The following is a 14,655-nucleotide window of genomic DNA, read 5'->3' as shown; positions in this document are numbered from 1 at the left end:
ATCATAATCTCAGTCCCATTCATTTGTAAGTGAGACAGGGATGAGTTTAAATTGGTTCAACTATAAGAAACATTAAAGGAGAAATGAGAATTTTTTAATGTGTTGTTTCCCTTTGAACACCTTGGTAGATGAGTGCAAGCTGGGAGACCCAGAAGACCAAGTTGTGAGGTATAATTAATAATCCTAACTAGTGCAAGTTGAAATACAAACTTTGCTATTGTTTTCAGATTCATTAATCCTTTATCTTAGCATGTGATATTTTACAGTTTTTTGTTCTTTATGGATTTTGAAAGTTGTTCTTCTCTTTCACCACTTTTGTGTCTTATGGACATCATATTTATGTACCTTATTGCTTTTTAAATATGTTCATGTTGTTTAATGTATTCTTTATAGTTTATTGTACCATTTTTAGTATATTTTTATCTCCTTAAAACTTTAATATTTATTTATACAAGTACTTTTCTCACCATGTATGACTATGCACCATACTTGGTGCATACTTTGGTGTCAATAGAGGTCAGAGGAGGGTGTCAAATCACCTGGAACTGAAGTTATGGACAGTTATAAGCTGCCATGTGAGTGCTGGGAATTGAACCCAGGTCCTCTGTGAGAACAAGCACTCTTAACCATTGAGCCATTTTTCTAGCCCTAATTTTTCCTATCTTAAGGTGAAACTCTTAAAAGTCGGTTTTTTTTAAATCTTTTTTTGTACATTAACACTGTCACCTTTGATTTTTTTTGTACCTTAGATTGTAGCCCTTGATACATATCAAGACCCGCCTGACTCTATCTGAAGTACTTTTCATTTCATAGTGAAAGACTTCCAAAAGATGTGTTCAGCTAATTTGACAGGGAGAATTGACTGTATAGAAGCTGACTGTTAAAACCCCTGTAGAGGCATTAGAGATGCCTCAGTCACTGAAAGCACTAGATGTTCTTGCAGAGGACTGAGATTTGGTTTCTAGCACCCATGTCCAGTGGTTCACAATTGCCTCTAACTCCACCACCAAGGAAATCTGATGCCCTGTTCTGTCCTTTGTAGGCACTCAAATACATATAGCATATTTCCCCATATATAAACTTTTAGATTCTTTTGGTTTGACAAGTTAAGATCCGTGGCTCAACGGGAAGAGGAGTTTAAGACCAAGTTGTGAGGCGTAATTAATAATCCTAATTAGTGCAAGTTGAAGTACAATTAAAACATTCTCTGATTTTTAAGCTCCCTGGGGCAGAAAATACATTCTTCTCCACTGTGATTAGAATTTGTAGTACTAGCTGGTGCTAAAAACAATCAATAGAACAAATGGTAAGGACAGACAAAGCTCGGCGACATGCCAAGGAAGCAGCCATCAAATCGAGCACTCTTCATGTACAGCTATAAAAACCATGCTGATACATGAACATCATGTTTTAGCATCCTGTCCACAATGCGATTCCCTCACAGCCTCCCTGAGTCTTGGATAGACTTTAGAGCCATACAGTGTGCGGTCTTCAGGGAAGTCATACAGAAAGGACACTCACATCCTCTTCATTGAGTCTAAAGAGGAATCATTCTCTAAAGCTGTACCTTTCAATGTCACTTGGGTTTCAAGGGTATCACCTTTTGTTTGTTTTTAGCCCACATTTTCAGCCAAGAAGCAAAGCTTTGGTCAAAGCCTGAATTATCTAATCACGGTGTCTCTGTTCAATTTTCCATTAATGTTCCGGAATCTTTCAGGGATTACCAAATACCTCTACTTGAATAACTGAGTAGAAACACAAGCCAGAAATTCCTCTCAGGACAATACTCACCTTATTTGGGCAGAAAGTATATCTGAATTTTTGGAATAGTGTTTATTTCTCATATCACATACCTTTTACATTACTCATACTTGACTCTGGACCAACATTTCTAAATGTACTATGTCTTGGGGGAGCAAAGGAGGCACAAGTTTCAACCATGAAAGGCACCTGGGTAGAATCTGACAAGGAATTGGTTAGTGTTGAATCTCACTGATGTCTGCAAGGAAACGGTATAGACAATTCCATGACTCTTGGCACATCATTCTATTTTCCAGTGGCATTGGAACAGTGGTCATGGTAGCTCCTTCAAAGGTTTCCTGTGAGGACTATATAAGCATTGACACAGTGCTCATCAAACAGATTCCTCTAGTGACTACAGGATATAAACTAGGTTGATGATGCTTTGACATCTTGCTTTACACCAGCTTCTCAACATTTCATTTCCTATTTCTTAGGAGAATAGTGAGCGAGTTCCCCAGAGCAGTAGACTTTCTCAGCTTCTCTTCCTATTTTTAGGAACAGAGAAGCTAGCTAGAAATAACGTAGTAGCAGTAGATACTTAAGGAAAATGGTTAAAGGCAAATGCCAGGATTTTACAGAGTCCAGAAATAGAAATGCTTCTTAACTCTTGAAAATGTCGTGTTTTTATTTATTTGCTAGTTCTTAAGCAATAAAGTTTATAAACATGTTAAAAATGTAAATAAATATATACAAATAATGACGCTTGGACCTTCAAAGAAAGTAACAAAGTTCCAGGTTTAGTTGGGCCCCTCTGTGCAAGGAATAGATGTATCAGTTTACCTTAGAAGTGGCTTAATAGCCTGCTAGCACATGCTATTATTTGAAGAACTGAAAGCTTGAAACCAACCACATTACAAGTCAAGACAAATAGGTTATGAATAGTGTGTCGACTATCCACACCAAGAAAAGCAAGGAAACCAAGAGAAGAAAACCTTTCATAGTCTGAGGGAATCAGTTAGTGTGCAGAAAATGACAGAAACACCCAAGATGCTGAATGGAACTTTGGCATAATCAGACAAGAGGCAGGCAATACTGACTTGAAAAACTTCATTTCTTGGATAGACAAGTTCATGTATTTGAGTAATTATTGAACAGTGAGCATACGCCAAGCCCAATGATTATATTAAAAAGCATGATAACAACAGAATAAAATTGAAAAGTAGTCAATCAACCTGGTGACTGATGAGGTAGAGGGGAGGAAGGAAGAGGGCCTAAGACTTTCCAGGCTCTGTAGACCACAGAAAGCACGTGGGAAAAATGAGATCTTCAGCTTTGGGTGCACAGCATTTGCAAAAACATTAGGAAGTAATGTTTTTACCTTTGCGGTGGTTTGAATAAGAATGGCCAAAAGAGGATCAAATATTTATATGCTTGGTCACCAAGGAGTGATACTTTTTTAAAGGATTGGAAAGATTAGGAGCTATGCCCCTGTTGGAGTGGGTATTGAAGGAAATGAGTCACTGAGGCTGGGCTTTGAGGTATCAAAAACCCATCACAGGCCTAGGCATTCTCTATTTGCTTACAGATCAAGTTATAGCCCTCAGCTATGGCTCCAGCACCTGCTGGCATGCTGCCACGCTCCCCACCATGATGATAATGGACTAAACCTCTGAAACTGTAAGCCAGCCCCTAATTAAATGATTTCTTCCCTAAGAATTGCCTTGGTCATGGTGTCACTTCACAGGAATAGAACAGTGACTAAGTTCACTCTATTTGACATGAATGCAGAAACCTAATTTCAGTGGCTTCAAGAGATATTAGAAAATGAAAAGGTAGACAAAATGATTATAGTCTGGTCTTACAAGAAAACTATAAAAGAAGGCGTCACTGGGACTCTAATTATAATGAGAACATGAGGTGAAGAGAAAAAAATGAAGCAAAAAAATACTGTAATGGTTTGGTTCAGAAGGAAAATAAATAGGCACAGGAGAGGAAAAGGCTTAATAGTCCTCTGACCCCATAAAATCCAGATGGTTCAGATAGAGAAAAATTAGAATATATTGGGAGCAGAAGGACCTCATTATAAAATTGGAGGAAAATAAAAATTCTTTCCCTAAGTATACAGAAGCTATTTGCTTTGTGTTTCTAAGTCAAATGAGTGGCAGTTATAGAGACATAATATTTTGAAAAATACATGGATTAAAATAATAGTTTTAATGTGATTTTAAAAACAGCATCATTGACAGATGAGTATGGTTGTTGCGCTTCTGCAAGCCCAGAACTTGTGAGGTTGAGGAAGGAGGGTCATAATTTATATCTAAGCTGAACTATCTCAAAAACAAAATAAGCAAACACACACAAACACACACACACATATTAGACATATATATTAAAGACATATATATGTACATATATATATATTATATATATATATTAGTGGATCATTTAGAGTGCTTGTAAGTTATGTTTAATTTAAAAAGGGTTAAACTTTTAGATAACTATTTGCAAGAAATACTTACATTGAGACTATTTTAGCCAAAACTTATTATTCTCATTTGTTGATTCCCAGAACTTATTTTATACTATCTTTTAATTTTACCAAAACTTGGACATTTATCTAAGACTTATATAGCAATCAATATTTAAGTTAAGCTTATGGGTAGAATATGATTTCTCCATCACCTCCACAAGGGAGGTAGAGCAGAGGGAGCAAGATCTAAAGATGGTCCCTGCTTAGAGACAACACAATGTACAAGAGGCATTGTCATCCCTTCTCTAAATATGCAATAGATAAAATAATCACTTTTATACAACCAACACTCAATAGAGCACACTGCACACTAACATGCACATCCCCAATAAAAGCTCCTAGTGTAAGAAAAAAATGATGTATTTTGAATAATATGTCAAGTTTTAAGAAGTAGTCACTGGTTCTTACTTACTAGATTGTAGTTCACCTTAAGATTCTTGTTTTAGAAACTTACTCTGAAATGGAGCATGGACTAAGGACAGATCACTGAAAACAACTAGGCAGAAACAAGGTGAGCAAGAAATGAGAGATAGAGAGTTATAGCTCAGAATAAATATTTTAAAAATCACAGGCAACTTTACTAAGGAGAAAACATGAACAAGCACAGCTTATTCTTAAATAGCCTAAGATGGATTTTGGTGACCACCAATTCTTTTAAGTGATCATAAATTAGGCTTTTAATACAGTGCTCTGTAATGAGCTAAAGCTCCTTTAGTGTTGTCAAGAATCCAGCAAAGCAACATTTCCACAAGAGGAGGTGATGAAGCAATTTACATGAATCCAACTGTTTTTCCAAGAGAACCTTTTGGCTTTTGGATGTAGGTATGATAAATAGATGTTGAAGAAAAAAAACAGAAACAATTATAAATGTAAAACTACCCAGAGAACATGGACAATGTGTACACAGGAACTCATTTCACTGTTTCCATTATTTTAGGATCTGCCATTCCAAGTTTTAAATTGAAACAATGATTAAGTACCACTCTCTATGAAAATAGTCACCACATGGAACACTGACACAAACAAGTTTTGCTAAGTATGTGGAATAAAAAGAATTCTAATTCATTGCTAGTGAAAATAGAAGACCCTTTTAGAAGAGAGTTTGGAAGATTCTTATAAAACTAAACACACTAGTAGATGACCCAGCAATCAACCATTCTCCATGGTGTTTACCTAAATGGGTTGAAAGCTTATATCTACACAAAAGCCTGCATATGGATATTTATATTTACCTGGTTTATAACTGCAAAAGAGCAACCATGATGCTCCTCACTAGGTAAAAGGACAAACAAACTTTATCACATCCAGACAATATACTATCTAGTACTAAAAAGAAATGACCTATCAAGCTATGAAGACTTGAAGGAACTTAAGAAAAATTGTTAATGAAAGGCAAGTAACCTGAAAAAGATACATCTTGCATAATATCCAACCACAAGACATTTGAAAAAAATGAAAATTATGGGAAGTAAATATCAAAGCACAAAAGATCTTTACGGCAATGAGGTTATTGTGTGATGCTATATTATCAATATCTGCATCTCTCCACATGTATGTTCTGTGTATGTATGTATACGTCTGTCATCTTTCAATGTATTTATGAATCAATCTATTGTATACGATTACAGTTTTTGACCTAATCTGTAGAATATACAAGATTGAGAGTAAGCCTGATATGTTACTTTTTTGAAAAATAGTGTGCTTGTGTAAATTCATTCATCATAACACATGTATCACTGGGACAATGAAAAGGGGAGGCTGTGAACCTCTAGGTGCAAGAAATATGTGGGAACTCTGATTTTATACTTAATCCCTCGATCTGAGCCTAAACCTATTCTAAAAATAAAATCTACTTTAAAATCAAAATAATTTTACAGGAGATTGATCAAATAAAAATAGTTTAGGTTGGGATAAAGCTAGGCTCTGAAAGATTCTTAATAACTTTAATTCTAAAAAAAAAAAAATACCAACAAATGGACATGTCCATCAATACGGAATCATAATAGAACAAACACTTAAAAGTTTTCTTATCCCCTATAAATATATGCACTGAAACCCAGTCCTCATGTGCAACTCTTGGAGTTGGGACCTTTGGGAGCTGATTGTATCCTAACCGTGGGTCCTTCCCAAATGAGATTAGTGCCCTTAGCGATGAGGCTCTGGAGAGTGACTCTGCCCACTGGCCATACTAGGTTTCAGTAAGAAGCTAGACATTAACAAAGGAGGAATTGGGTCTTACCACGTACAAAAAAAGCTATCAGTGACTGATCCTGGACCACAGCCTCCAAATAGATTTCTGTTGATGGCAAGCCAGGCTACACTGGCTAGCAGTTTCTTGCACTAGCAGCTGACCTTGACAGATAAAAGATAGGCTCTTCATGATAATGATTTTTAGTATAAGAGAAAAATTGAAATTTAAGGGATTTCAACCATAAGTACATTCTACATGTATGCTTATTTTCTACCACTCTTTTAAGTTCAAACTATACAATAGATTAATCTATTGGCACCCGGGAGAAAAATTACCAGAATCTTCTAGGATGTCAAACGTTCTGGACAAGGAAGAACTACTGTCATTCACTGTTCGTCAATACAGATTTATCATATTTGGAATTTTATAAGTTTAAACTGAATAATTTCATTGTGGACCACAACACGAAAACAAAAGGTACATATGTAACATGCTAATTTTTTCTCTCAAGTATACTTTTGTCACTTCCAGATGTTTTGTCACTTCCAGATGGTCTCAGGATCAATTCCATCTCACCCTTGACCTCTCACGGAGACCCTGCAAAGGACTTAGCCTACACTCTCAAGAGTCATGAGAAGCAAAGATGCAAAGACAACGTGAGTAAGAGTGAACAGAAAGTAACATTTAGGACATAGCCAAACAACTCACCTGACTACACTACAGAAAGTAAAATTATTCTTCAGATGTGAACAAAATCTGTAAAGCACAAAGCATGAGATAAATCTATTCTCATAATCTAAGATATACATGTCTTGTAAAATGAGACCTGCTTCTGAAAACATCTCGATTATAAAGATATGCTTTTCTTGAAAAAAAAAAATCACTACTTTCTTATCAGATTACAGTCAATACTTGGTTCAGCTCACTAACTTTGCTTTAGTATAGTTTTCAATAGAAATAATTTGTGAAGTCATGAAAAAAAAATCATGAAAAACATGGCTATTTTTTAACTGCAAATGGCCAACCTTAATGTCCAGGAACTCAAAAACATATCAAGGCAGAGTCTTTATGATTTAGTAGAGAAAATGCAAAGCATTTTCTTAAGTTTGGATTTCATATAAATGGTCCCTAATAACTATAAATATGTCACAAATATTCAGTTGAAGTATCCTAATGATCATTTCATAGTGAAAAATGCCTCATCATACTAAAACACCTCATTAAATTTAGTGCATTGTAGTGCACTAAAATTACTTTGCATTGTAAAATTATTCAACATTAATATGTAAATTTAGCTGAGTCTCATCTACTTACCTACCAGTTGCATGCAAGATTTTTTTTTTCTAGTGACAGCCATTTTCTTCTCTTAGACTATCAGTCTGTGATAGGGATGGTGACATTCCTTCTTAAACAGTGCCTGATGCTTAATAGTCATAAAGGGGAAGTGTGTCCAGTGACCAAGCGATTTACTCGAAAGTCTTTCCTCCATATTAAATTCTGAGTTCAGAAATATTTGGCAGTCTTCAACCAAGTAATCATTATCTCCTTCCAGAAATAGTCTTTCATCTGATAAGATCAGATGACAAGATCTCTTCTCTTGTTTCAACATTCAATGGTATGTTATATCTGAGAGAGATGGTAATGATGCTTCCAGGGCTTTGGATTATCTAGCATCCTCTAAGATTGTATATAAATGATAATCAAATGAATCTAAATTTCTAAGGCTTTACATATATTTATTCTATCTCTGTTTCTAATCAAATGTATGTGCGTTTGTACATATATATAACATATGACTTACATATTACATATAGGCATATATATGTATACCAACACATATTCAGACTCCAAATGAGGGAGGTGGTATGTGTGTGTTTGTGTGTGTTTTTGAGACAGAGCCTTTATGTGGTCCTAGCTGTCCTGGAACACACTATGTACACCAGGCTGCCCTCAAACACTCAGAGATCAGCCTATCTTGGCCTCCTGAGTGCTGCTATCAAAAGCATGTGACACGATGGCCAACCTGATGCCGTGTGATTGTATGGCCTCACAACTGACTCACAACAGATAACGCACATAAATCAGATGATACTTGTCAGAACTTGTGAAAATGAGACAGTAGGTTCCTGATGTTCTTGCTCATTTGATGTCTTTTATTCTTCTGCCGCTTAGCTGTTTCAAGGACTTCAACCTTCCCCTCCATCATCTCTCCACGGAACTACCAGAGCCACACCAGCTGCTTCTCCAGCTCAACTTCTCATTGCTGTCACTCTGGAGAATTAGTTGACACTCAGTTTCCCCCACAAACCCCAGTACAGAATGATCACTCTTCATGTTGGCTTTTGTGCCTTCACATGTGATTGGTAATATTCTTAACCACAAGAATGGAGTTATCAGGGAATCATAGATTCACCTATTGGCTCTTCTAGAGAAACTTTAGTTTCTACCGGTGCTTTGTTTGGCGAATCAACTCTAATACCAACTAATGAAGAACTAACATAATCTTTGTTATTGCTGGACTATTCTCCCAGGCTAGTGGAGAACCCTCGATAATTGAGATGTACTGTATTACATACGTTTTCCCTGTGTAAACTTAGCTTCTATTTTATTTTAATTTTACATCTATCTATCTATCTATCTATCTATCTATCTATCTAATTTAAGGGTGGTGCATGTCATAGCATTCAAATAAAAGAGAGGGCAACCTATGAAAGTCACGTCTTAGTGGGGCTAGTGCCTTTATCTACTGAGCCATCTTGCATGTACCCAGCCTCTACTAAGCAGTTGAAGTTTTGTGTGTGTGTGTGTGTGTGTGTGTGTGTGTGTGTGTGTGTGTGTGTGTGTGGTTTCCTAGGTGTTCAAAGCAAGAAGGCTTAGCATTTTAGGTACCAGCTTCTTCATGAGGAAATCAATGCTGGCCGTAGTATGAGCATTCTCAGTTTGCTGGAAATGGCAGTGTTTTCAATAAAACATGTGACTTCAGTGACTTTCAGTTTGGTCTCCAGCCTGTTTGATAATCAGATTCTCCAACTGTTCTTTCTGCACATCTCCAGGAAAATGTCTCTGCCTGCTCCAGCCCACATTCAATAAACACTTTTTTTCCCCTGAACCCTGGATGCATTTCCAGTGGATGTACAACCTGTTGTTATGTTAGCAAAAATGACCAGAAATTTTCTTTCCTTACGGAAACTCTCAATCTTTATTATCATTTCTATTTCTATTCATGGGAAGAATAAGATCAAGGGTTAACTTCTTACACTAATATGTGTTCCTAAACAAATACTCTAGCTTCAGGATCTGTCCTTTCGTGACTACGGTGCATTCACCATCCACGAAGCGATAGCAAGCTGCATCATTAGCTCCCTACATTGAGCCCAGTGTTCAGAGGCGGTGGGAATTCTGTGAGAACTGGTAGTCACAGCCGAAACAGACTTGGAATCCCAATTTGTATGCATTAAGCATCCTTTGAATTTTATAAAGCTACAGCACTGGCTTTGAGACAATAACGGAACACAAGAGTACATGCTGTACAGATCCCTACATCAAACTGAGTACCAGGGATAATTCCAGAACTTAGGTTTTCTGTGTCTTTGAGTGTGACTCCTAAAAGGTTCCGAATAGAGTCTCTTATCAGTGTAAAATGTACCAATAACTAAACCACATCATGTATATGAAAATCTCATGAATATTCAGGTCGGTGTATTTAGGCGATTGGGTGATATCACCACCAGTTAACTTGTTTCATGTGGACCTCAACATAATTCAACAAACATTTCAGGAACACCTATTAAACTCCCTACCCTGCCCCAAGCCAGGAGTTCGGGTTGTAGTATTCATGCTCCCACACAGCAAACAAACACCTCCATAGAAACAGGCTCTTAAGGAGCCACATGCCCAGCTCCGAGGAAGCACAGGTTATGTATTATAGTTCTTTTGTGTATCTTTCAATCAAGCAATTAAAAAAAAATCTTCCTGCAGGAGGACCCTGCTCAAAGAGACACTTGGGGAGTTTCTTGCAGCAGGACCAGGACAGTGTTGAGAGTTCCCCCACAGCTGTGCTCAGCACGGCAGAATGATTGGGGTCTAATGAAGGGTCAGCCAGGACCAAATGGTCACAACAGTGCTGGAAGTGATTGGACTTAACTACCCTAATGGTAATGGGGAGCTGGAATTACTTTACCCACTAGGAAAATGGAAGGGGTGGGGGGAGAGCTCAGTTTACCCCGGCTCCCTTCACTCCTTCCAGATAGGATCCGCTTGGTAACTACAGAGACGACAATAAACAAAGAAAAAAAAAAGACTTTCCCAGAGGTGAAGCCAAAAGGTCAGCCCCAAGCTGTGCGGGACAATGGGGACCCAGTCTGTCTTTCTAGGGGGATGAAGGAGCGGTAATGAAGAGACCTTTTTCTCCGAGACGATTCTAAGCCCCAGCGGGTTCCACTCCACCTCCAGCCCCGGGCGGGGGTGGGGGGGTGGGGGGGAGGCTCGGGGTTGGAACAGGCTGGGCTCCGCCACGCCCCTCTTCTGCCGCTGCGCGACCCCGGCCCCCGCCCGCACTCCTACTCCCCCGCCCCCGCGCGCTGCGCGTGCCCAGCCCAGAGCGCGTCCCCGCAATCCCGCGCCGCTGCGCTGCGAGCGCTCAGATCCTGGCTGCTGCAGCCAGCTCAGGCAGGGGACAGCGTCCCGCCCGAAGCCCCGCGCTTGGCCCGGGCTCGGTCCCCGCGCCGCCTAGCCTTGTATCCTCTTGTTCTCTCTCTTCTCTCTCTCTTCTCTCTCTCTCTCTCTCTCTCTCTCTCTCTCTCTCTCTCTCTCACACACACACACACACACACACACACACACACACCATATCCACCTAGACCCTGGCCAGTCACCGGCGTCCCCTGCCTCGGTGTCCCCACTGTCTGCACCCTAAACTGTACCCCTGCGGCTGGCGAGGGGCCGCGGACCCGGCTGGAGATGCGAATCCTGCAGAGCTTCCTCGCGTGCGTTCAGCTACTGTGTGTGTGTCGCCTGGGTAAGTGGTGGGACCTCGGCGGGGCGGCCGCGCGGGGTTCAGTCTCTGGGACGCGGCTGGGGGGAGGGGGAGTTCAGAACATTCGGCAGCACCCCAGGAAGAGTTACCCTGAACCCCTCTATGTCACCTGCGCGGGCTGCGCCCCGACCCCCTCAACTGCGCCGCTTACACCAGCTGGGTGCTCCTGCTGAGAGACTCGTGTCGTCAGGACACCTGGACACCCGAGGTCGCCCTGTCAGGGTCCTCCCGCGCGCGCGCCCGAGAGCGCTTTTCTCCATGTTGCAAACTGTGAAAATAGCCTTGTAGACCTAAATAAGAGAATGAGTCAATGACTAGAAACACAATACAGCAGTGGCGAGGGGCTGCGACCTAAACGTTCATGTTTTTTATGTTGCCAGTATTGTGGACTTGAACGGAAGGCACACGTGTCTGACTTGAATTATGCACACACGCACCTGAAAGGCACCAAGCTGAACAAGCACCAACCTGACTTTTCTAGTACTTTCAATTTAGTCACATTCAAGTCCAGGCAGTCACTTACAAAAAAGTTCCAGTCAAATCTCTGTGAGCATTCTGGCCCAGCTTTCAGAGAAAAGAGCTGCCAGTGATGGGCTTACGGGGGACACAAGCACCTTCTCGCAGTCTTCCGAACCATACACGTATTAAATGGATATTACTCTCGGTAGTTAGTCAGCAGTGAGAATATTTACTTGGGCTGGAGGTGCAGATTTAGGTTTTCAAAAAGGAAAAAAAAAAAAAACAATTAGAACCTGTCTTTTGTTTTTTGTTTGTTTGTTATTTTGTTTCGTTATTTTAACTACCGAAAGCCCCTTTTAAATGGCTGTTTGGAGCCATTAACCTAAAAATTAGAATATGTACCTCGATCTGTGAGTATAACTGTTTAGCTCCTATCAGTCCTATAACCCAACTTTTATGTTTTAGAAGGTTTATAACAAAGGATACACTAAACATGCATTTCCAATGCAATGGATGGTGCTCCTCTTAGCACCGTGACCTTTACAAACGGAAGTCATTTCAAGTTCTGACTGATACGAATTGTGTAGGTCACTATGGTGATGACTGCCTGTAATTCACTCACTCGGTGTATTCACTCAACTTCAATCCCTAAGGCTTGGTGAAAGTGCTCTGGGCTGATGTTTTGCAGGAAGCCACTCAGCTGAAGGAGCCCCTGGCCTTCCCAGACTGGGCAGGCTTGAAGTTGATTGTTGACTCCAAAGACTGGTTCATTGGAAGTACTCCACACCTGTTGAATTGACATTTCCACATTTCACTTATAGACATTTTAGCAACAAAGCTAGGTCCTCTTGGTACTTAAATTATTGTTTAAGGAGATCTCACAGTATTAGGGGAGCAAATTACGGGATTACTCTGCACTTCAGTAAAACACAAGCCCAAGATTACATTAGGAATGGTTTTGATTGAGGAAAAACAGAATTTAACAGTCACAGAATTTAACTGTTTGAAGAATAATGTTCAGTGGTATTTACTATATTCACAGAGTTGTCTGCCATCACTAGCATCTGATCCCAGAGCATGGAATCAGCCCTCCTTGCTCATTAACTAAGGTTTCCTGCTCAGCCTCTGTGTCTATTGATCTGCCTGCTCTGGACATTTCATCTGAACAGAATCAGGAAACCAGGAAACATGCAGCCTTTTTTTTTTGGGGGGGGGGGGCTGGCTTCATTCTCTTAGCAGAATGTTTTCAAGGTTTACTCATGTCTTAGCATGTATCAGTCCTCCTTGGTTTTTATGACTGAGACAGATCCCATTATATGCAAATCACACATTTGCAAAGTTGATTTGTACTTCCCCGTAGTAAGGCATTATTTTGTGACCTGCTTAGGGTTGCATACATTCTGGCTGATTGGACACATGCCTTTGAAAATATAAAACATAAGGGGAAATAACTGAATGCACTGTTTTAAGACTGTTACAAGCTTGTGCAATAGCATTAAATCTAAGCCTGTCTATTTGAAGTGAAATATGATTTCTTTAGTCCTCATTCTCTCTCTCTCCCTCCCTCTCTCTCCCTCCCTCTCTTTTTCCCTCCCTCTCTCTCCCTCTCTCTCTTTTTCCCTCCCTCCCTCTCTCTCCCTCCACCCCTCTCTTTTTCTGCAACTATGAGATGCCTATGTTTGTATCCCTCACCATTTTAAACCAGCCTTTTATACTGCTATCAAGAAGCTGTCCTGGAGACATTGGCAAATCATATGGATATATTGACTTTGGAATGGCATATTGTAGAAAACTGAGACACATTATCTATGAATCAAAAATTCAGCCTCCCTTTTAATGCCACACCTATGTATATACATCAATGTTTATGGATGTATTTATTTCTCATCTTCAGTGTCTTTGGAGCCATCCAGGTACCATGACTGATTGAGGTGTGGTGTAGGTGGCAATTCTACATAATTAGACCACCAGGCTTACCATTATCCAGGAGTGGTCAAGAATTTCCCAAGGTACTTATTGTTTACCATGAAGGGCACCTCTGTGTTCAGAGTAGTATCACTTTCTGTGTCCCAGGTGTCCCAGTGGTTTGAACCAGGGAGCCAAGCCATTGACTTATCCCATAAGAAGGTAAGATTGCGAAATATGGAGGAAAGCGAGGGGTTTGAAGAGCTGTTAACGATCACTTCTTTTCATTCATGACACCTCGAGATCTAGGAGCAAGCAAGTTGCAGAACTGCTTCAGGGTACACACTCTTGTCAAACAGGCAATGAACCCGATTCTAAACTTCCTAGTCAGGTCTCACTGCTGAGGGGCCATGTTTAAAGTGGACTAGACCTATGGCCCCTGTAGCAATTATGACTTCAGTCACTCTGGGTGTGGTGTCCAGGGGTCTTCATCAGTTCCGACTCAGTTTGTCCTCTATAGCAAATCATACTTCGAACACAAAACACTCCTGCTTCCTCCAAATAATAACTAATCCTTATTCAGGAAAGTTATTACTTTTGGCTAGCATGAGAATGCTCTTCTGTGCTTGGGATCTCTGTCTCTCTGCACAGCAAGGCCGTTCTCAAAAGGGAAGTTTGTAGGAGAGACCACTTCATCAGTAAATTCATCTCTACTTGCACGTCTATACTAGAAATGAAGGATCTTGCTTAAAATTGTATGTTATGACAATCTTGCTTCTGGTAAAAAAAAAC

The 14,655-nt window shown here is 39.9% G+C and overlaps 1 protein-coding gene across 8 annotated transcripts in view; it reads left to right on the top strand.

The window, feature by feature from the left end:
- Window positions 1-11,060: 11,060 nt before the first annotated feature.
- Window positions 11,061-14,655, top strand: part of Ptprz1 (protein tyrosine phosphatase receptor type Z1) — a 176,233-nt gene continuing 172,638 nt past the window's right edge. For 6 of the 8 annotated variants that reach the window (XM_034519177.2, XM_076913656.1, XM_076913658.1 and 3 more), the window contains exon 1: window positions 11,284-11,481. In XM_034519177.2, coding sequence (XP_034375068.2) covers window positions 11,424-11,481 — 58 coding nt within the window. In that variant the 5' untranslated portion in view covers window positions 11,284-11,423. Of the gene's footprint in view, window positions 11,482-14,655 lie in introns of all 8 variants that reach the window. The other 2 variants (XM_034519180.2, XM_034519179.2) reach the window with 2 other exon arrangements.

This window comes from Arvicanthis niloticus, chromosome 15 (genome assembly GCF_011762505.2).
Source record: "Arvicanthis niloticus isolate mArvNil1 chromosome 15, mArvNil1.pat.X, whole genome shotgun sequence".
Classification (NCBI taxonomy): Eukaryota; Metazoa; Chordata; class Mammalia; order Rodentia; family Muridae; genus Arvicanthis; species Arvicanthis niloticus.
This window is presented reverse-complemented; position numbering and strand designations above follow the sequence as displayed.